Source organism: Elephantulus edwardii, unplaced genomic scaffold, assembly GCF_000299155.1.
Source record: "Elephantulus edwardii isolate Elephantulus edwardi_28Jun2011 unplaced genomic scaffold, EleEdw1.0 scaffold00034, whole genome shotgun sequence".
NCBI classification, from domain to species: Eukaryota; Metazoa; Chordata; class Mammalia; order Macroscelidea; family Macroscelididae; genus Elephantulus; species Elephantulus edwardii.
In genome coordinates this window covers 9,553,780-9,578,603 of record NW_006399784.1, presented here as the reverse complement: position 1 = coordinate 9,578,603, position 24,824 = coordinate 9,553,780, and the positions used below count along the sequence as shown (strand labels likewise).

General features: G+C 36.3%; 1 protein-coding gene across 1 annotated transcript in view; it reads left to right on the top strand.

Annotated features, from left to right (window-relative positions):
• The window catches only part of LOC102855048 (transcription cofactor vestigial-like protein 3-like), a 41,390-nt gene extending 18,373 nt beyond the window's left edge, over positions 1 to 23,017 (top strand). Inside the window, exons 3-4 of the mRNA XM_006884486.1 lie at positions 13,562 to 14,103; positions 23,006 to 23,017. Coding sequence (XP_006884548.1) covers positions 13,562 to 14,103; positions 23,006 to 23,017 — 554 coding nt within the window. The remainder of the gene's footprint in view (positions 1 to 13,561; positions 14,104 to 23,005) is intronic.
• The last annotated feature ends 1,807 nt before the right edge of the window (positions 23,018 to 24,824 follow it).

Genomic DNA, 24,824 nt, shown 5'->3' with positions numbered 1-24,824 from the left:
TGAAAGAAAGACCTGTAAATATAACTATTATTCTGATTTACATATCAGCTCTTAATAGCAAAGATGAAGATAGTGAAGATATTTTTTAACCTACTTATGCAGTTGAGCAAACGTGCAGTCAGGACATACTGATAATTATTAGTGATTTATAATGTGAGAATTGGAAACACGGAAGAATTTGTAGTTGGAAAAGACACTAGATGTCACACATGGAGGAATTTTTTTTTTTAGACTGATGACCTCTATAATCTTTTCCCAACAATATAAACAGTTACTGTGTCCGTGGACATCGCTAAATGGAACACACAAGCATCAAACCAATCACATTTGTGGAAAAGACAATGGAAAGGAATCAACAGTCAGAATAAGACCAGGGGCCAATTGTGGAACAGACTACCTGTTGCTCATAAGCAATTTTAAGTTAAAGCTAGAGAAAATGAAAACAAGCCCACAGGAGCTAAAATACTGTCAAGAATGAATATATATTTATATATACATCATACAGTTCAGTTACAATCAGTAACTGAAAGAATGCAGAAGTGATACTAATACTGATCTTTGATTATTGAAAGAAATATATACTCAAGCTATTAAACTATTTCAGGTAATAAAAAAATATTCCCAGGTTCATTCTATGAAACTAGCAGAATTCTTATAACAAAATCAGCAAAGATATTTCTAGAAAAATTACAAAATAATAGCTCTCATATGTATATAGGGGTAGAAGAAGTTTTCAGCCAAATCCTGGGAAACAGAGTTCAACGTTCTGATTAAGTATATAATTCAAGCCAAGGATGCTAGGTTATTTCATCATTAGGAAACTAGTCAAAATTCCTCATACAGCTAAGACAGGATCATCTCAATTCAAGCAAAAAAGACATTAGGTAAAATCCAATACCTTTTCTTGATTTAGAAAAAAAAAAATCACAAACAACAACCCAACCACAGACTTTAAATAAAAAAGCAATAGAAGAGATATTCCACAACATAATTAAGGGCGTATATACACTTCCAGTGGAAGCAAGTTATATACAAGTATTTAGGTCTTTGGTTCATAGGGTCACTTTTAGTCACCTATGACTCGATGGCACTTAACAACAACATATACTTCCAGAGGGAGTTTTGGTGGCCTAGTGGTAAGAAACTGTACTTCAATCCCAAAGGCTTGGGGTTTGAATCCACCACTGGCTCCACAGTAGAAGGATGGACAATCTCCTCCTTTGCGATTAACTGCCTCTGAAAATCCACTGGAGGTTCAACTATGGGTCAGTTCCTACTCAGCGGTACATGCAACAACAGCAATACACAACCAGGGGAGCTCTGGTGGCCTAGTAGGAAGGAACTGAACTGCCAACAAGAAAGCATGAAGTTTGAATTCACTAGCTGCTCTGAGGGAGAAATATAGAAAATCTCTTCTTGTGCAATTTAGTTCCTCCGAAAGTCTCCTGGAATGTCAGCTATCAGTCACTTCTTAGTGGTGCACAACAACAATAACAACAACAGTAGTGCACTAGAAACTTTTATGAATGTAACACTGTTATTCAAGGTCGTTTAGATCTGTTCTACTAGTCAGAGTGAACTCAACAGCACCTAACAACAATAGCATGGAAAACTAACAGTCAATATTATCTACAATGGAGATAGATTGAGAGCATTTCCTTTGAGAAAAGTAACCAGATAAAGATACCTTTTATCACAGTTCTTATGCAATATTGTACTAAAAGTTAACGCTAGTACAATTGACAAGAAGGGAAATAGTCAAACTGGAAAAATAGTAGTAGAAGTATTTTTATTGCAAAATGCTGTGATCCTATGAATAGAAAATCCCAGTAAGTCCACCAAAAGTTAGGGCAGCAGTGTAACACCGTACAAGATAAACAATATTCTTCTTTCTTGGTAATAGCAGCCTTTCCATTTTTTATGAGTGCATATGTTCACTTTAAACTCTTAGGAAGTTCAACATTCACCAATCCCATCATTTGTAGTTTTCACACCTTGTTTGCATGTTCCCACTCAAAAGGTTCTGTTTGCATAATTCATATCATTAGCATAGTTCCACTGAGGTATATAGCAAAAGTCAAAGCCAATGGGCTAGTAAAGCTATTTTGAATAGTCAGTTTATTGCACTACAGGATAAAATAAAATATAACATGAAGATGGTTATATGTGTTTTATTGACTATGGAGAGGCTTTTTATTTGTATGAATTATAACAAATCCAGGATAACATGAATTACATTATAATAATAACACTAAGAAGATTATAGTACTTTAAACTGCATTCCTGTAGAATATACACAAATTGTATATTTTTAAAAAATCATATAACTATCATATGAACAGAAAAATTTGAAATCTGGTTTAAAAATCAAGAAAGGCATTTATATTTTTTACCTTAATCAATTTGTTTAGTGGACAAATAATATGAGATAGACTATATGAGGAAGGATACAAAAACAGAGTTGGAAGAAGACTTGCTAATAGTCTGTTTTAAGTAGAAGAAACAACATTGCTTTCAAAATGAAGAACTCTTGAAGTGCTTATGAATAAAAATCAAAGACTACAACTTTCATTAAGGACTACATCTCAACAGAAAGAAAGGGAAAAAAATTCACAAATAAACTAAGGAAACAACATCATGAAAAGTGGAGGAAAAAAATTTAAGTTGTAAAAATTTTATTTTACTTACCAGTGCCCATAGAAGCAGCACTTACGAAATCAAATGATGTCCTGTATTGGGAAAATCTGCTGAAATGAACTCTTGAGTATCTTAAATAGCAGAGATAACAGTTTGAGGAGTAGGATGTACCTAGCCCAGGTTACAGTATATTCAGTTCCCTCATACACACGTGAAACCTGGGCAATAAAGAAGGTGGGGGTGGATATCATCCTTTAATTTAATAATGTTGGTGAAAAATGCTGACTATGCCATGAACTTCCAGAAAAATGGAAACATTTGGATTAGAAAAGTATAATCAGAATGATCCTTAGAAGGACAGATGGTGAGACATCATTTCAATTGCTTTAGACATGTCCCTATAGTATGATTTTGTGTTTGGTAAGGTAACAGATCAAGGAAAAGAGAATCTCAAGGAGATAGTTGAAGCATTGATTGTCGTAGTTGTCTCCAATATAGCAAAGTTTGTAAGGATGGCACATGACTGGGTAGTTTTGTAGTACATAGAGTGGCTGTGAGTCATAACCAACTTAATGGGATCTAGCAAAAACGGCCTGGAATTCTATTCTAAAACTTAAAATTTATGATGATTATTATGAATTGACCCAGTGCCTGAAGCAATGGGCTCAAACATAGCAATGGTTATGAGGATGGCTCAGGACCAGGCAGCATTTTGTTTTGTTTTACACTGGGTCACTATGAATCAGCAGTCGCTAAATATCACCTGACAACAAGGATGCTAAACTGGTTTCGGCAGAGCAACTTGTTCTGCCCTGTCACTTGATCTGCCTCCAAATTTGGGTGGCTCCAAACCTTCTGACTCTGTTCCCTTTGACTCTTCTCACAGCTCTTCTCTTCTCCCATTGACCGAGATGGACACGATCCTTTTTTTCCAATGGGGGCTGTCATAGATACTTGAACCACTTTGGTATCACTACTCCTGAGAGTGTTAGGCCCTCATGGTATTGCTGCAGCTAGCTCTATGCCAGTGAATTGTTGTTGTTAGGTGCTGTGAGTCAAGTATGACTTAATAACCTATGAACAACAGGTCTGAACCCTGTCAAATTTGTATATTCAATGATTTCTTCATTGTAAATACCTTTATAAAAACCCTGCAAGTGATGACTTTACACATGGACATCACCTGATGGACTCCATAGGAATCAGAGTCATCTTTCACAGATATATTTGTGTAAGGAGTCATTGGAGAAACTCAATATCAGCTATCCAAACTAGGCCAGGTGTGGATTGTGGAATGGACAATTGATTACTCATGTACAAGTTCAAATTGAAGCAAAAAAAAAAAAAATAAATAAAAAACCAAAAAACAAGTCTATGAGAACAGAAACTTGGTCTTAAGTCTATTCCACCTGAATTTCAAAATAATCTGCAGAATAGTTTTGAGATCTTGAACACCAATGATCAAAAGACCAACTGTTTTGTGGGATGCCAACAAGAATATCATCCATCGAGAGATCATTACAGAGGCTAAAGAAGAAACTGAAATTGATGTCAGAAGAGACTCCGAAAATTGAACTAGGGCATCAAGAAACCAAAACAAAGGGGGAAAAAAAGATGCAGAAGTAAAAAAGCTAAACAGAAGATGTCAGTTCTGCACGCATAGAACTGACAGTTTATTTGAAGAAACAATAAAAAAAATAAGTACATATTATAATACTTTGTTGTCAACTGCCCTTGAGTCGACAACAACTTTTACAACTTATTGATCATGAGAACAGCAGATTTGAATCCTGCCCTGTCATATCCAGTCACCATCATCATCATCTTAAATGTGCTTGAATCCATTGTTGCAGTTACTGTGTCGTGCCCTTTCTTGAGGATCTTCCTCTCTTTTGCTTATCATTCATCTTTTCAAGAATAATGTTTTTTCTAATGACTAGCATTTCCTAGCAATATGTCTAGAGTATATGAGATTAAATTTCATCATCCTTGCCTCTGAGGAGGACCCTGGTTTCACTTATTTCAAGACATATTTGTTTGACTGTTTGATATCCATGGGCTATTCAGTGCTCATCACCAATGGCACAACTCCAAGGCGTCGATTCTTCTGTCCTCCATTTTTATTGTCTAACTTTCAGATGCATAAGAAGTATTATAAAAGACCCTGGATCAGATGCACTTAGTCTTTCAGCAGGTATTATTGAACTTTATTTGGAGAGGTCCTTGACAACAGATTTCCTCAAAGTTGGTTTATGAGGGTAACCCCATCAAAGACTACATACTCTTCAATACTAGGTGCCCTTTTAGTGGAAATTATAATGGAAACACTTTTTCTTAGGTTGCTACATTTGCACAAAAATGTGATGGAAATAAGAGTGCTCATGTATAAATATCTATGGGAAAATAGCTTCAGGTAGAGGGCACAGTTAGTGCAAAGTCTCTGATTGAGGGTTGAGTAAAGAGTGTATAAGAGTGGAGTAATATGAAGACCAAAAGACATCATATATTTTTAGGATAAAATTGGTTTACAAGAGTAACCCAAACAAAGGCAACATACCCTTCAATTTCTACTGCTCATCTCTTACTAAGCCTACATATGTCATACCTAGTTGTCACACATCATTTTCCCTGATGTTCAAGATAATGTATTTCTATATGGAAAATCTGAAATAAATTTTTAAGATATAAATGAATTTATGAAACAAATTCAAACTATGATGTTAGGATTGGGAAACAAAAACCAAGTGAAGAGTTATATAATGAGATGTATGAAATCTTTAGATTATAATATTATTATTTATAACAAAGGCATTAAGTGATCATTAGAATGCTTTCTTTAGCCTTCTGTGATAGAATGTTATTTACTTTCCATTTATAAACAGAACTTTGCTGTCTTTGCTGTAGTTTTCTCTGTTTGAAAATTCTTCATTTTAAAGACTTGTTATTGTGTGGCTTTGAGTCAGTTTTCAGAGGCAGTAAATCATGAGGGAGATTGTCTATCTTTCTCCCAAGGACCTGCTGCTGGGATAGAGCCACTGGACAGTTACCTTCCTAGGTTCAGCACAGTTTCCTTTGGAGATCACAAGTGATCCATTCTCTATAAAAGATCTCTTAAAATGAGTACTAACTTTAAACATCAAAAGGATCACAGAAAATAAAGGAAGAATTGAGTTGATTCTTCAGGAGGTATTAGAAGTTATCACTACTAGAAAGTTTAGAACTAACAATAGGATAGTTAGAGAAGATAGTGAAGTCTGATTTTACCTCATCTTACAGCCTCCGAAGAGGGTGGTCTCTCAACTTCGAATTTAAAGTCATGAGAGACATTTTGAGCAATCATAGTACAAAGTAGCTAGAGGACAATTTTTGGACAAAAAGTTCATGCATAACTCCTGAATGACAGAAAATATTGGCACATAAACGATTTCACTTCTGACTTAACACTTTATTTCTATGGGAAGCAAAACAAGAATGTATGAATTATATGAAGAATCTTTACATTTTAATATCTGAGAATATATTTTTACTGAGCTTATTAAAATGTTATTTTTTAAAATTAGCATTCTTAAGAGGGTTTTTCCCTGAAGATCTTTGAGATTATTCTGAAGGTTTCTACAACAGTTTGCTTTTAATTTTTTTCCAAAACTGACTAAGCAATAAAATGTTTCAATTTAAAATTAAACTTTGAATCATATTGATGAAATTGTTTGCTCTTAGATTGGTTCAAAGATAGAGTTAATGTAAAATGTTTCTCATTTATAATGGAATTGAATGAACCACTTTTATGCTCCATGTCAAACTCTTCCATATCTATAAGATACATTTTTCTGGTATAAATTAATGGCAGCACGGCAAATATACAGTTTATATTCTGAGTGGGCTATGCAGTGTCTGAGGATGTATAAATTTTGTCATTTTTTGTTGTTGTTATTTAGAAATGGAGGAGTGTGAGAGTGTGTGTGAGAGAGATATAAAGAAAGACATTTTTCATCTCAGTGAAAACTGAACCTACTAACCCAAAGCTTACTTAGGGTTTTTTGAGATACTAGGCTGTCCCTGTTCACATCATCCCCAAAATTGAGTACCATAGAACTTGAGACCATCATGAAGTCTTAACATTTAACAGTTCTTCATTGCCTCCACTGGCCTGAAAAGTAATACTGTATGGAGATATTCATGCAAAGTTTTTCATATGCTTTTTCATCCAAGAAATGTGGCTGTGATTAAGTATTCCCAAGCAAAGAGTCATGTAATGAAAAAAATTTACATACATATGAAATAAGCACACTGATTCCCAAGCATGAAACAACAATATATCATCTGTTTCTTTGTATCAAGATTCTGTTTTAACAAGCAAGATACCAAATAGTGGTTTTGAACTAGAGACTTATTCATAAGGCTATATTTTCTCTTCAGTATTGTTTCACTTACTTTTAAAATGCCAGCAATGTTTTTTAAAAGATCTGCATATATTTCTGCAAATTTAATATTAATCTCAGGGGATGTACTGACTAGGAAAATATTAAGTTGCTTCTAATTTTGTTTTTCCTTGGAGCAGTTTAAAGCTTTGTTCCATTTTTATAGACTTCAATATTAAAAATAGATTTCCACTTTCAATGATAATGTGTTCACTAATCACAGAACAATGCCTCATAAATAGTACACTAATATTTTTTGGTAAAGAATTTGTCCATTATTCACATTTCTAAATGCATATCCTGAATACTCAAATGTCTATAAGATTGGTTCCATGCACATGTAAATGAAAAGAAAGAAAAGGAGAGAAATGATATGTATGTTGACATTCTAATATAAAGAAGACTTTATTTTTGGCAGATCCTTGTAGACTGAAGTTCAACAGTTTTCATAATGGGAATCTCATCCTACCAAGAGGCTGATTTAATGGGTAAACTTAGAAATGGGGCATTGACAATAAATGCCAGTTTAGTAGTGGCAAAACTGCAGTACATAATATAATATCCTCAATAGATCTCTCTTATAAAATTTTAACTTTAGTCACTGGCTATTTTCAATGTGAGTGTGATGGAAATATTCTACAAATGGCCATAATGTAAGGAAAATTTTATTTCCTTCTCCTAGCTTATGCCCTTTGTCCTTCATATCCTTGTTGTTGTGTGCTGCAGGGTTGGAAAAGACCTATAGCTGACCCTCTGATGGGTTTTCAGAGGCAGTTAATCAACATAGGAGAAGATTGTCCATCCTGTTCCTATAGAGCACCTGGTGGATTTGAACCATGTATCTTTGGGATTTCAGAGCAGCTTCTTGTCACTAGGTTCCCTCTCTTATCCTTATCAAGCAGATTTTATGTGTTATAGGAAGATAATGACTAAAAAAATATAATGCCCATATATTTTATTGTAAATGCTGTTTTCTGATAGATTGTGATTCTGAGAAGGTCATTCAGTTAGAAATGGAAAGTCTGAACTTTGCCTCATGGAAAACATAAATTTCTTAGGTGTCTCTAGGAGCTTTGAGATCTATGGCGATACTGTAGGAGAGAGACTTGAATGGGAGACTGAATAGCGAGCTCTTTGTGTGCAGAATGAATGATGTGAATGAAGATGAATATGGTGTAGGTGCAGGGCTAGAAGAGTTTGCTTTTAGAGATGCTAGAGAAAGGAAATATTTGAACACCACAGTTACAGGTTAATTATGGTGGTCAAATGACATAAGAGTGTTGACACAAGTTTTTGTAAATTTCTTGAGGCAAAAAAGGTGTATCTTAGAAACCTGCAAAATGAGAACAAAGCTGTATAAGAATTTTTTAACACTTCTATTTCAGAATTCTTTAAATAACCTTCATTCAGTGGGAGATACGATTATGCAAAGGCATTTGACTGCATAGATCATAACAAACTATGGATAACATTGAGAAGAATGGGAATCATAGAACACATATTTGTGCGCATGCAAAACCTATACACAGACCAAGAGACAATTGTCAAAACAGATAAAAAGAACACTAAACAGTATAAAACTCACAAAAGGTGTGCATCAGGGGTGTATCCTTTTTTCATGCTCATTCAGTCTGTTGAAGGTATGACAAAGGAAGCTGGACCATATAAAGAAGAATGTGGTGTTGGGACTTGAGGAAGACTCATCAAGAACCTGTGTTATACAGGTGGCACAACCTTGCTTGCAGAAAATAAAGAGGACTTGAAGCACATACTGAAGAAGAAAGGAGACTGTGGCCTTCAATCTGGGTTACACCTTAGTATCAAGAAAACAAGTTCCTCACCACTGTACCAATAAACAACACAGTGAATGGAGAAGAGGTTGGATCTGTCAACCACTGCATTTTACTCTGATCCACACTCAGTATCCTTGGTAACAGCAGTCACAAAATCAAAAGTTGTGTTGCAGTGGGACAGTTTATTGTCAAAGACCTTTTCAAAGTGCTAAAGAACAACAAAGTCAGTTTGAAGACCTAAGGTGTGCCTTAAACCATGGTATTTTAATTTTTTTCCCCAAATGCATACGAAAGTTGGATAGTGGATAAGTGTGACAGAATATAAATTGATACCTTTGAATTGTGACATTGGTAAAGAGTATTGTATGCCCCATGGACTGCCAAAAGAGCATTGTATGCCCCATGGACTACCAAAAGAGCAAACAAACCTATCTTGGAGGAATTGCAACCAGGATGCTCTGTAGAGGCAAATCTGGTGAAACACCATCTCACATACTTTAGGCGTGCTATCAAAAAGAGTCTTGCCATTGAAATAAGGCTTCAAAGTAGGAAATGAAGAAGACCGCCAGCTATACAGTGCTTAAGTATGGCAAAAATCATGATGATGGAGCAGGAAAGGACAAGGTTCAGATCTGTTGTTCATAGTGTCTTTGAATTGCAGTCAATTCAATGGCACATAATAACAAAAATGGAAGATTCTTTTATGGGACCTTGTGTATAAAAATAGGATAATGGTCCATTTGTGCCTTGTATTCTTAGTAACCTATTATATCTATAAATTGAAATACTCTATAGAGTAGTTCATGCGAATATAATATTAGAAATAATTAGTATTCAGTTAATTCAAATGCTTGCATACCAATTTGAAGAAATTGATATTTAAAAAGAAATCCATTAGGTTAAAAATAAAATAAAGAAATAGATAGCTCTGGAGGCAAGCTCTAGACTCACAAGCCAGTATAAATTTCAATCATATCACACTGTCAGTATAGACTACCCCTGGAGAATTGATTGTTGTAAACTCAGATCACTCAGTCAGATCTTTTTGGTTCTGTGACTCTGCGTATTCCCTCCAACTTCTTTAGATGTGTCCTGGGTCATTCAGTTCATTGACCATTGCATCTTTCAATATTATGACTCAAGGCTTAAATTTGTTTTTCAAATTTATGAAGAACTGATTGACACTGAAAAATTTCAGGTCTTAGCAGTTGAACAGGACCTAATGGTAAAAAAGGAGTAAGTGGAAGCTTCGTTGAAGGCATTGGCAAAAAAAAATAAGACCCCAGGTATTGGTGGGATACCAGTTGACTTGTTTCACCTAACAGATGCAACCCTGAATGCATTCACCAGTCTATGCCATGAAATTTGGAGGACAGCTGTCTGGTCAATGGATTGGAAGAGGTCCATATTTGTTTCCATTCCCAACAAAGATGATCCAACTGAATGTGTAAACTTTCAAACAGTATTATTAATATCACATGCAAGTAAATACTACTGAAAATACTACTGAAGATCATTCAAAATCTACTAGAAAAGTTCAGATAGGAAAGTGTCAGAAGTTCCAGCATGATTTAGAAGAGGCCATGGCACTGGTAATATGATTGCTAATGTCACATGGATCCTGACTGAAAGTAAAGAATACCAGAAGAATGTATATTTATATTTTATTGATTATGGAAAGGCATTTGACAGCATGGATCATAACAAGTTATGGCTAACATTGAGGAGGATGGGAATACTAGAGTACTTGATTGTGTTCATGTAAAACCTGTACCTAATGCACACCCATGTTTATGGCAGCTTTATTCACAATAGCAAGGAGTTGGAAACAACCTAAGTGTTCATCAGCAAACTAATGGATAGAGAAGCTGTGGTATATTCACACAATGGAATGCTACGCTGCATTGAAAAACAAGGAAGTCATGCAATATTATTCAAAATGGGTGACCCTGGAGGACATTATGCTGAGTGAAGTATCTCAGTCACAAAAGGACAAATATTGCATGATGCCACTGTTGTAAAACAGGACTTATATTGGGATTGAGGGGAGACTGAGAAAGATGGGATAAATAATGTATACTGCATTGAAACAGATGAGGGAGAAAACAGTTTAAAAGGGGTATTAGGTATTTTTGTTATGACGGGAGTCCAGAGGAAAGGCTGCATAGTGGAGTGGACCTGGGGGGAGGGATTGTAAAACAATGAAAGAATTTTACTTTTCAAAGAGGGGAGTGTACTGGAGGGGAGGGGTGGGCAGGGAGAAAAGTGCAACAATGAATGAATGGAAATCCAAAGTCTCTGTAAATTTTCACTGAAATTAATAATAAAAAAATTTTAAAAAACCAACAGACATATCTAGAAAAAAAGGCTGTTGTGTAAACAGACCAAGGGAATACTGCATGGTTTAAATTAACAAGAGAGTGTATCAGAGTTATATTCTCTCTCTAGGTCTGTTCATTATGTATACTTAACAAATTATTTGAGAAGTTGGACTCTGTGAAGAAGAATGTAGCCTCAAGATCAGAGGAAAACTTATCGTTATGCAGATGACACAACCTTGCTTGCTGTGAGGAGGACTTGAAGCACTTGTGCAGACGATCAAATAATACAGCCTTCAGTGTGGAATTAATCTCAACATCAAGAAAACAAAAATTCTAACCACTGGCAACATCATGATAGATGGAGAAAAGATTGAAACTCTCAACAACTTCATCTTACTTGGATTCACAGTTAACATCCTTGCTACCAGTAGTCAGGAAATCAGGGATACAGTGTACTGGAAAAGTCTTCTATTAGGAACCTCTCCAAATTATTGAGGCATAATGATGTCAGTTTGGGGACTAAGGTGTGCCTGATTCACACCACGGTATCACTTGCTGTGCATCTGAGATCTGGACAATAAATAAGTTTGACAGAAGAATTGATACCTTTGAGCTGTGGTGTTGGAGAAGAGTTTTGAAAATTCCATGAACTATGAACAGAACAAACAAATATGTTTTAGACAAGGTGCATCCAGAGTATTCTTTGGAGCTAAAGATGACAAAGCTTCACATCACATACTTTGGGCATGTCACTAGAAGGGGCTATTCCTTGAATGATACTTGGAAAGGCAGAGGGTTAGTAAAGGAGAAGAAGAATGTCAACCAGATCAATTGACACAGTGACTGCCACAGTCTGCTATTTATAGGGTTGCTGTGGTTGTATTTGACTGGACAACATCTAACAAGAAACTCATATTTTATGTCTACAGTCAGTTGGTTAAAACCCACCACCACCCTCTAGAATTCCCTCAGGATTGTGTCTACATTCTAGACCAGCAAGACTACACTCATCTTGGCCTTGGTAGTTCCTACAATTTCATTTTAATTCCATCTACCCTCTGAACTTTTCCTTCCCTCAAAGGCAACACATTTTATTTCGTTTTTTTGCAATGTTCCACCTCCCACTACCACCACCTTGCACTATTCACTTTGCATAAAATACCCTTCTCCCTCTTCACAGGGGTGTCACCGTGTCATTTTCTCAACTTCAGGTTAGCTGTCACTTGGTTGGTTTGGTTTGGTGGCCCATGTCATTTTTTGCCCTGTGACAGCACCTATCATGTCACAGTGCACATGCCTGCCTGCCTCAGAAGACTGTCCATAAAAAAGTCAGCCTGGACATGCCTGAAATTTCTGAGACTATTACAACTTCTAGAACTATGTTGATTTGAATAGAAAATTGAGTTGATGCAGAGCTGCAGTGAGTACTTTATATTTCTTATTTCTCTCCTTTATTTTCAACCACCATGAGCTCCTCAAGTCTATTGCCATTTCTTGAATCTCCTCTAACCTGATAACCACAGATCTTCACCTAATTCTAGGTATTCTAGGTTATAGTTACAAGTGTGCCCTCTTGTGGCACACTTATGAATACTACTTAGAGCTCCTGGGTCTTGTTTTTGCTACTATAATGCCTTGGCTTTCTTTGCCTCAATTTCATCATCTGTGAAATGGGGATGATATCAATATTTATTTCAAGACTCAGTGAGATCATCACTTGCAAACTTCTGGCATAATGGGGGACATTTGATCAGTGTTTATTGAATCTTAGCTATGATTTTCAGTTAAGAGATTCATTGGATCTCTTTGGGAAGTAATTAGAAGAAACTTGGAATACACTTTTCTGGATGGAAAATGAATGATGGTGAGTATAATTAAGTGTGGTTACACATTAATTTGATACACTTTGCATTAAAATGTTCTGATAGCATAAAAATTGTATTTGCATTTAAAAGAAATTAGAAGAGAATGCTATACAATATGTGTGTGTATACATACACACACACAAACTAGCACATATGTAAAGAATCATAATTTACAACCTATGGTAAACCATCTATGGCATAAAGTTTCTTTACATTTTAAATGCATAATGAAGACCTCTGCTCAGGCTTGATCCAGTAGAAATGATGCTTTCAAATTCAAGACTTTTACATCCTAGGGTAGACTGTGACAATTGAACAAATAAAGAAAGACTCAAATTTTAACACTGTGTGTTGACTTGGGATCTGAGAGCCCGGAGGCTTACTTGGTATCAGTTCACACTTTGTGGGGGAAAATAGCTGCATACAAATCACTCAGCTTTGAAATATTAATGGACAAGTAAAGGCAAGTCTATCCCAGAATTGAATCTTATATAAATATGTATATATTATTTTTCTTGTTTTCTTAGACAGTTCAACTCTCTCAAGCCAGCGGAGTAGTTTTCCAACTTCTTTTTGGACCAGCTCTTACCAGCCCCCACCTGCACCCTGTTTAGGGGGTGTTCATCCCGACTTCCAAGTCAATGCACCCCCAGGCACCTTTACTGCAGCAGAACCCAGCCCTTGGCCAGGACACAGCTTGAATCAGACTAGCCCAGGCCCTCACCCCCCTGTGTCTGAGTCCTGGCACTACCCTTTGGCATCTCAGGTGAGCCCATCCTACAGCCATATGCATGATATGTACATGCGGCACCACCACCCCCATGCCCACATGCACCACCGCCACCACCACCACCACCACCATCACCACCCTCCTGCTGGTTCCACGCTGGACCCGCCGTACGGGCCTCTGTTAATGCCATCAGTACGTGCAGCCCGGATTCCTGCTCCTCAGTGTGACATCACAAAGACAGATCTGACTACAGTCACCACTGCTACCTCAGCGTGGGCCGGGGCCTTTCATGGAACAGTGGACATAGTGCCAACTGTGGGGTTTGATACAGGTAAGCTGGTGGATTTATTTATTTTTCTTTTTAAGCCGAAGGATAGTTTTTTTCCAAGGGGAAGCATTTTAAAAAAAAAACTTTGATGTGTCTTTCTTTCATATGTAAAGTTGCACTTTGTCAATATGTTTACAAAGCCTAATAATTTTGCAAGATGTATCACTTTCATGCAGAAACTTGCATGAGTATCTCATGAAGCAGAGCCTGAGAATGGTCTCAGAACTCTTCCATCATTGCTTAGATAATAATCTTTCTTTTCTGCTGGAATCTCTGGTATGTTATGTTTTGAACAAAGAATTGAACACATTCTTTAAGTGTCTCTGTGTTTCTTTTTTCAGTACTTTACCAAGCATAGTGCCTCAAAGAATTCAGAAATGACTCTGTTTTAGTAATTTTTTTTTTCGTTACCTTTCCTGGAGTCTTAATTTTATCTGGAGAGCCTTAGTAGCACAGTGGGTTAGGCTGCTAATTGAAATGTCATAGTTGAACTCACTAGCCATTACATGGGAAAAAGCGGAGGGATTTAGCTTTGGAAACCCATTGGACAGTTCCACTCTGTCCTACAATGTCTCTGTCAGTTGAAGTGGACTGAATATGGTGAGTTTGATTTTTATTTCACTTATATCTACAAATATATATATTACTTTCTGAAATATAGTACACAGTTTACTCTTCTGAAAAATTATTTGAAACCCATTTTAAGGGAATGAGCTTGTCTTACCCTTCTTTTTCTCTTCGTATTCTTTTCCTTCTTTCCCACAGTTTCTCGCTCAACTTCCTTCTCTATCTCTCTGATTTAAGTAACAGGAAACTAAAATAAAAAAACAAACAAACAAACAAAGAACAAAACCCCAAAACACCAGTAAAAAGTATATATGAAGATCTGGTGGCTTAGTGGAAAGAAATTGTGCTACCAACCCAAAGACATAGATTCAAATCCAATGACTGTTCATAGGAGGACAAACAGTTTTCTCCCATGAGATTTACTGCCTCTAAAAGCCCACAGGTGGAACAGCTATGAGTGGTTTCTGACTGGACAGTACACATCACAATAATAAAATATATACTTAGGGAAATATTTCTTCACAGAGCCTTCTCTTTCTTGAACTGAGTTGACTATAATAGTATAAAGTTGTTGCTTTTTAAAATTCTGATTCATTTACAAAGTTTGAATGCATTGTTTTCATAAAATATTCTTCCCACTACTTCTACCCCACCTACCCATTGAATTGTGCAACCCTATGAGTCATCTACGACTCAACGGCATCAAACAAATGATAGATTAACACCCTAAGCCCCCCATCTTCACACTTCTATTCTCTGCCCACCCCCTTGGATCCTTGTACTCATTCTATAATAATGGTTTTATGCAGTATTTGTCCTTTTGGGACTGAGTTAGTTCGCTCAGCGTAATGCTTTCCAGTCCTTCTCAATACCACTTCACACAAGAGTCTCACAATGAAAGTTTATAGAATACTCCTGGGCCTCCACAAGAAAAAAGTATGATAACCCAATTACAAAATGGGCAGAAGACATGGAAAGATTTTCACAGAGGAAGATATTCAATGGCCAATAGAAATAAGAAGAAATACTCCAAATCACTGGCAATAAGAGAGATGCAAATCAAAACCACAGTAAGATACCATTTCATTCCAGTAGCCACGTTTAACAGGATAGCAAGTAAAAAAATGTTGGAGAGGATGTAGTGAGATAGGAACTCTGTTACATTGTTGATGTGGTTGTTCAATGGTACAACCATTCTGGAAGGCAATTTGGCACTTCCTCAAATAGCTGAACATAGAAATTCCATATGACCCAGCTATTCCATTGCTTGGAATATATCCCAAGAAAATGAAAACTGAGGCTCAAGTGGAAACTTGTACACCAATGTTCATAGCAGCATTATTCACCATTGCAAGAACATGAAAACAGCCCTGATGTCCAACCACAAATGAATGGAATGAAAAGTTGTGATACATTCATACTACGCAGCACACAGGAAAAAGGTTTTTGTAAATTACTAGTTTAAAGCTTTGAAGTAATAAAATTACAGGCATCAGTGGCTCCAAACAAGAAATGTTCTATGGTGATTCACTTTTAATCTAGTTTTTTTCTTGAAAAACTTGGTGAAGTTTTAGAAATTTCTTTCCAGAAACTTAAAAAAAAATATCTTATTTTGTGCAGTTTCAAAATATTTAATCTGAATCATGATTCATAGTATAGACTTATTTAGCATAATGAAGATTCAGCATCCAATTACAATTGTCTTCATAGGAGTATAATGTTTTGATACTGGTTAATTGTTCTCCATTGAGCTTTTCAGTGTTGGTTATTGCCTTGCTTCACCCTTTTAACTTCTTATTGAATCATTGGATTCAAAGTTATTTTTCTTAATGAAACAACAGAGAGAGAGCATTTTTTTCTTCTTAGGAGGGAGTGGAGAAACAACTTTCACAGGCTTGCCATTATCTTTGTAATATATTAGCAGAATCAAGACAACTCAGAGTTGTCTGAGATCAGGAGCCAGACCTGATTGAGATCTCTGCTAGCTGCCACGAAGGGCAACCAGATTCTGGAGGCTTTCTTTGTTTCATTTCTGTAGTAACTGTGTGGCCAGAGTAACAATGTTCTAGTAGCCAAGGGAGATGGTATCCCTGATAAAACATGTGTTTTATCACATAGAGGAGGAAATTATGATGATTATGATTCGTAGTTATTCTATGCTGTAATTCTCTGCCAATTTTCACCTACTTTGTACTTGCAACTTTTGTATGAACCTGACTAATGAATTCAGAGTTCAAAAAAATCAAGTTGTGGGAACTCTCAGTAAGTTGTGCTGCTAACCCTTTAATTTAGTTTGAAATAGTCCATGAAGTAGGAAAGTCATTTCAACTCTTTAAAAGTGTTCCAGAGAAGATTTTGGTTTTACTTCTTTGGGAAATCTAAAGAGATTCATCTAAGTATATAATATAATAGTTGATGATACTTTGTGAGTTGTAGATTAAGATTTATTATGCAGCTACTATATAAGAAATCAGAGGTGGCAGTGGTTTGATGGCAGCCTCCTTGGGCTTTCATGAAGGAGGAGAGACAAGTTCCAATTTCTGTTCTTCATACTCAGTAACTATCTGTTGGTGGAAATTTGAATATTACCATGATGCTAAATTGCTTTCAGCAAGATTTACAGACTAAGACTCAGAAGTAGGTCCTCTCCTTATTTCTGAGCAGCAACTAATGACAACGCTATGCATTACAATGGTCCAATCTGTAATTGGTCATGGGAATGGTGCAGGGGATGAGACCAACTCCTCAGAAGTTAACTGCAGCATATAAAAAGTTATATGAGATACTTGTTGTTTTTAATCTTTAAGATAAATCCAAGATGGGTCTTGTTAGATTAATTTATAAATAAACGGAGTTAATTATGTTCTTTGAAGCCTATTTTCCTAGGTCACGGGGAGATCTGGTGATGATCTATAGAGAGTTGCTGGCGTAGTGGCAAGAAGCTGTGCTGCAATCCTAATAGCACCCAGTTCAAATCCACCAGCTGCTCCATAAAAGAAGGACGAGCAATCTCCCATGCAATTAACTGCCTCTGATAACACACTAGAGCGTCAGTTATAGGTTAGTTCTGAATTGAAGGTGCACAACAACAACACAAAGGTAGCACCTTTCTGGTGATTGAAAGATGGACAATCTCTGCTCCTTAAATTCACAGCCTCTGGAATCTAATGATGGGCCATCTGTGAGTCCATTCCAATTAGACGACAATGAGTTTTAATTGAATTTTTGAGTGTCATAGACACAATGGTTAAGTGCCCAAGTTTACATTTGAGTCATCCATTTATAAGGGCCTAAAAGTAGTAATTTCCTGTACATAGAGAAAAAATATCTAAACAAACTGCTGGAGCATTGGTTACCACCAGTAGAGACCTTCCAGCAGTTTCCAAGTGTATAAATCACAAAGGGAGGAGACTACTTCTTTCTCATATGGAGCCTCTGGTGGGTATGAACTGCCTAGGACGTGCATTTTTTGGGGCTAGAAGTGAAATTTTCTATGGACTATGCCAGCAGACCTCTGTATAGGAAAATTAAGTGGTTCCAATTGTCAGAAAGGAGGAATAAATGTTTCTCTGTAGAATCCATATAGTTCTACTTTGTGTCAGGATAATTTTAGGACAATGATTACCATATTCAACCATCACTATTCATTTTGATCCGATTAAGAAAACTAAGAAAAAGAAATCAAATATTTATTTCTGGTTTATTTATGATTCATTCATCAGAGAAAATTGAAGATCCAAAATGAACTTTACTGTCACAATTGAACACTTAAGTATTTTAAACTATGCTCAGATTTGGGGAGGTCTAAATCAAGGGAAAATTTGGACTTTAGGAAAATTACCATGGATATTTATATTGCTCCAGAGCTCAGACCTTCCGTTATTATAAAAATAAATCAAAGGTTGTTCCGGAAAGACCTCAGAAACAGAGGCATATTCTCAATTTCCCCAACTGAGGGCAGGATTAGGAGGAGCTCACACACCTCTGCATGATGAGACTTAATGTGCCCATTTCCTTCTCTTGCACTTAAACATTACATAAAAGATCACATCTGTCGCATTAGAAGGAGTTTGTAGGTCAAGTCCCACAGAAAACAGATTCTAAGACTCAAATTGCTTATAATGGGTTTACTGAAGAATACTCACAAGATGATATCTTTGGATAAGAGAATTGGGCAGTAATGACACTGTGATAAAGTTTCAATGGAGACTTTTGTAGATTCTACAGAGATATCTGGAGTTAGAATAACTCTTCACAGCAGCCCAGTCTTGAGTTAAGGAAGCTGAACTTTCATATTCCTGTACTGATCCAGTTATTGATTGTTGTCTGACTCCTGAATAATAATATAACTTTGGGGAAGGTGGCTTTCTCCATTTGAATACAGTTCCCTAAAAAGAAAAAGAAACTCTGAGTTGTGAGCTGCCAATGACTGGGAAGATAATGTCTCAATCTTGAAGGGTAATGGATATGATGGCACGCCATTTGATGGTGAAGGCCCAAGAGACAACAAAAGAATACTAACTATTGTTAAACTCTTCCAGTTGAAAAAGGATAGTTCTCATTTAATAGATCCAAGCAGAAAAGAGGTAAAGAGGTTGAAGCAAGAGATGATTCCCTCTAAACATCCATATACACAACCCAGAAGAGAGTATAAGCTCATGACTTGAATGTAGTATTGCTTGGGTGCTGAGTAGCTAAGACACAAGCCTTGATTCAAATGTGAAAGACATAAAATTTCTTCAAGTTCTGCTACCTAAGCTGCCATATTTATACAGTAAGTGAATTATTGTTATTACATTGTCAGGTGCTGTTAAGTTGAGCGTGACTCATAGTATACCCGTGAATAAGAGATGTGTGTCGTACCCTATCCTGTGCCATCCCCACAATACCCAACACATTTGAGTCCACCGCTACAGTCATTGTGTCAGTCCATCCGGTGGAGAGTTTTATTCTCTATCACTAGCCCTCCACCTTTCCAAGCACTTTGTCTCTCTGCAAAGAAAAATCTCTCTTAGCAATATGTCTTATGTATGTGAGATAAAACTATCATCCTTGCGTCTATGGAGCACTCTGGCTGCACCTTCTCCAACATATTAATTCATCTATTTGAGAGCAATTTGTAAGAGATAAAAATTTCTTAAGCAAGGAGGTGTTAATGTTCCCCCCCCTTTTTATTGCGATTTTAATGAAAGTTTATAGAGAACTTGGATTTCCATTTATTCATTGTTGTACAATTTCCTCCTTGCTCCTCCCACCAGTTGGCTTTTTTCTTTGAAAAAAAAAAATTCATTGTTATACACTCCCCCCACCCCCAGTCCACTTTACTATGCAGCTCTTATTTGGACTCTTGTCATGCCAATAGCACCGAATCATATATTCTTTTTATACAGTTCTCTCCCTCATCTGTTTCAATGATGTGTACATTTATTATCCCCTCTTTTCTTAGTTTCCCCCCAAACCCCATATCAGTCCTGCTTTATAGCAGTGGCATTATGCAGTATTTGTCATTTTGTGAATGAGATATTTCACTCAGCATAATGTCTTACATAGTCACCCATTTTGTATAATTTTTTATGAATTCTTTGTTTTTTGGTGCTTCATAACAATCCTTGGTGTGAATATACTACCGCTTCTCTATCCATTTGTTTTTTTAAGGGCACTTGGGTTGTTTCCAACTCTTTGCTATTGTGAACAAATCAGCAATAAACATGTGTGTGCATATATCTGCGTTAGTGGCAGTTCTGGATTCTATAGGGTATATTCCCAGTAGTGGAATTTCTGGGTTAGATGATATTTCTATTTGCAACTTTTTGAGAAAGTGTCATACTGCCTTCCATAGTGATTGCACCATTTTACACTGCCACCAACAATGAATAAGATTTCCAGTTTCTCCGCAACCTTCCCAACATTTGTTGTTTGCTGCTTTGTTGAATTTTGCTATATTTCCTGAGGTGAGATGATATCTCATAGTTGTTTTGATTTGCAACTCTCTTAAAGCCAGAGATTTTGAACATTTCTTCATGTGCTTGTTCACCATCTGAATGTTCTTTGGTGAAGTGTCTGGTTATATCTGTGCCCATTTTGCAATTGGGTTTGTTTACCTTAATCTTGTTGTGGTGCTCAAGTATTCTATAAATTCTAAATATAAATCCCTTGTCAGACATGTCATTACGAAATATTTTTTCCCAGTTTGTGTCTTCCCTTTTCACCCTATTGGAGAAGTTTTTGGATATGCATATGGATTTGATTCCTAGAAGGTCCCATTCATCAATTTTATCCTTTCCTGGTTGTATGTTTTTACAGGATAATTGGAAGATTGTTTATGTTTCAGATTAGTGCTTCTAGGATTCTTCCAAGCTTTTCTCTAATGAAATTTATAGTCCTTGATTTTAGTCCCAGGTCCTTGATCCACTGTGAGTTCGTTTTTGTGTATGATGGTGTGGATCTTGTTTATCTGAAGATGGTTTTCCAATTTCACCAACACCATTTGTTAAAAACGCTGTCATTTCCCCACTTAAGTGATTTCATCTCCTTGTCAAAAATTAGTTGACCATAGGTAGATGGGCTGATTTCTTGTTCTCAATTCTATTCAGTTGATCTATGTTACTGTCGTTGTACCAGTAGCACAATGTCTCGACCACCACAGCAGTGTAGCAGGATTTGAAATCAGGGAGTGAGATTCCTTCTACCTTGTTTCTGTTTTTAAGGAGTGCTTTGCTTATTTGGCCTCTTTTTCTATTCCAAAGGAAATTGGAGCTTGCCTTTTCCATCTCTTTGAAGAATGGAATTAGTATTTATATTGGGATTGCAGTAAATATGTAGATTGCCTTTGATAGAATTGTTATTTTCACAATACTGCGTCTTCCTATCCATGAGCAAGGGATATTCTTTCACTTCTTCAGGTCTTTCTTTGTTTCTTGTAGTAGTGTTTTGTAATTTTCTCTGAATAGATCCTTTGTGTTTCTAGTTAGATTTACTCCAAAGTTTAATCTTGTGATTATCTATTGTGATGGATATTAATTTTCTTAGCTCCAGTTCTAAATTCTCTTTGTCACTGTAGAGAAATCCAATTGATTTTTTTAATGTTGATCTTGTATCCTGCCACTTTGCTGAATTGGTCAACTATGTCCAGTAGTTTCCTGATGAGTCTTTAGGGTTTTCTAAGTATACTATCATATCATATGCATATAAGGATAATTTTACCTCCTCTTTTCCAATTTGGATACCTCTTATTCCCTTCTCTTGTCTTATTGCTACGGCTAAGACTTCTAATACAATATTGAAAAAGAGAGGTGATAGTGGACATTCTAGCCTTGTTCATGTTCTCAAAGAGAATGCCTTTAACTACTCTCCATTGAGAACAGTATTGGCTCTTGGGTTTGCATATATACTTTTTACAGTGTTGAGGAAGTTCCCTTTTATTCCTATTTTGTTGAGTGTTTTAATCAGGAAAGAGTGTTGGATTTTGTCAAAGGCTTTTTCTGCATCAATTATTAGGATCATTTGGTTCTTGTTTTTGTTAATGTGATGAATCATACTGATTGTTTTTCTTATGTTGAACCATCTAATATTGCACACCCTTTATGAATCCTATTTGGTCATGGTTAATCATTTTTTTAATGTATTGTTGGATTCTACTTACCAGGATTTTATTCAGGATTTTTGCATCTATGTTTATGAGAGATGTTGGCCTTTAGTTTTCTATTTGGTGGTGTCTTTACCTGGCTTTGGTGTCAAGGATGTGTTTACTTCATAGAATGAGTCTGGGAGAATTCCATCTTTTTCTATTTTCTGAGATAGCTCATGTAGAAGTGATGATAGTTCTTTTCTGAATGCTTAATAAAATTCACTTGTAAAACCATCTGGTCCAGGGCTTTTATTGCTTGGAAGTTATTTTAATACCTTTTAAATTACTTTTTTTTAATTGGTCTGTTCATGTATTCAATTTCACTTTGTGTCAGTTTAGGTAGTTTGTGATTTTCTAAACATTTGTCCATTTCCTCTAGGTATTCATATATGTTTGAGTATAGTTTTTAATAATATTTGTATGTTAATATTTTTACTTTCCTTTTTTCTGTTGTGACATTGCCCATTTCATCTCATATTTGGATTATTTGTATCCTTTCCTTCTTTTCTTTTGTTAGTTTCACTAGTGGTTTGTTAATTTTGTTGACCTTTTTGAGAACCAACTGCTGGTTTTGTTGATGGTTTTTCTGTTTTCTATTTCACTTATTTCTACCCTAATTTTTAGAGTTTCTGTTTCTGGGATTTTTTGGAGAGTGTTGGCTTTTCTTGCTGTTGTTGTTTTTTTTTGTGTTTTGTTTTGTTTTTTTCAATTTGTTGCAGGTGTTGCGTTAGAGTGTCAATGGTCACTTTTCCCTGTCTTTCAATGTGTTAGCTTATTGCTATAAATTGACCTCTGATTACTGCTTTGGCTATTTCCCAGAGGTTTTATTAAGTTGTATTTTTATTTGTATTGTCATTTGTGTCAAGAAACTTTTTTATTTCATTTTTTATTTCTTCTAATACCCACTCATGTTCAAGCAAGGTGTTGTAGTTATTCAGCTTCCAAACATATGGTTTTTTCCTGCTTTATGCTCTTGTTATTAATTTCTAGTATTGTACTGTTGTGATCTGAGAAGATACTTTGTATTTTTTCTATGCTTTTGAATTATTGATGCTTACTTTTTGACCCTAAAATGTGATCTATTCTGGAGAATTTTCCAAGCACATTGGAGAAGAACATATACTGTGTTTTTTTGGGGTGCATTAGCCTATAAATATCTATGAGATCATGTTGGTTTATTGTGTGGTTTAATTCTTCAGCATCTTTGTTGAGTTTCTTTCTGGAAGTTCTATCTTTTCTTGAGATTGCTGTATTGAAGTCTCTAACTACTATAATAATGTTGTTGATTTTCTTTTACAGTTTTGATAATGTTTGTTTTAGGTACTTTGCAGGTCTTTCATTTGGTGCATAGATGTTTATTATTGTTATGTGTTCTTGTTCTATTGACCCCTTGTCCTTTATGATAATTTTTGCATTGAAATCTATTTTATTATAAATTAAAATCACTACTCCTGGTTTTTTCTGGTTGCCATTTGCTTGTTATCTCCCCCCCCCCTTTTATTTTTAGTCTTTCTTTATCTTCATTTTTTTCAGGAGTAGCTCTTGTAGACAGCATATTTATGGATTTTGTTTGTTTTCTTGTGTGGTTTTTATTTTTTTTTAATCCTGTCTGCTACTCTCCAGTGGTGCATTTAAGCCATTTACATTCAGTATGGTTATTGACAGGCAACGTTTGTTGCTATAATTTTTTTTTGGTTCTTTTTGGGGTGTACACCAGGGATGTGTCCTATTTCCATACCTTTTCAACCTGTATGCAGAGCAGATTATCCGAGAGGCTGGGCTCTATGAGGAGAAGTGTGGCATCAGGATGGGTGGAAGATGTATTAACAATCTGCATTATGCAGATGACACAACTCTGCTTGCTGAAATTGAGGAGCACCTGAAATGCTAGCTGCAGAGGGTCAAGCACTGCAGCCTTCAGTATGGACTGAAGCTCAGTGTCAAGAAGACAAAGATTTTCACCACAGGACCAATTGGCAGTATCAGGAAGGATGGCGAAGAGATTGAAATTGGTCACAGCTTCCACAGACAACACTCTTGGCACCAGCAGCCAGGAAATCAAAAAACGTATTGCGATGGGATAGTCTGCTGTTAGGGACCTCTCTAAAGTACTCAGGAGCAACAGTGTCTCTCTGGAGACTAAGGTGCGCCTGATACAGGCCATGGTCTTTGCAATCACTTGTTATGCATCAGAGAGTTGGACAATGACTAAGGAGGATAGAAGGAGAATTGATGCCTTTGAGCTGTGGTGCTGGAGAAGAGTATTGAGGGTACCCTGGACTGCCAAGAAAACAAAAAGATTCATCCTGGAGTGTGTTAAACCAGGCTACTCCTTGGAAGCAAGGATTCTGGGGCTTCACTGACATACTTTGGACATGTTGTAAGGAGGAACAGGTCCTTGGAGAGGGACATCGTGCTTGATAGGGTGGAGGAACAGTGCAGGAGGGGAAGACCCTCTATGAGTTGGATTGATTCACTAACTGGGATAATCAGGATGGGTCTGTCAGAGGCAGTATGATTGGCACAGGATAGAGCTGG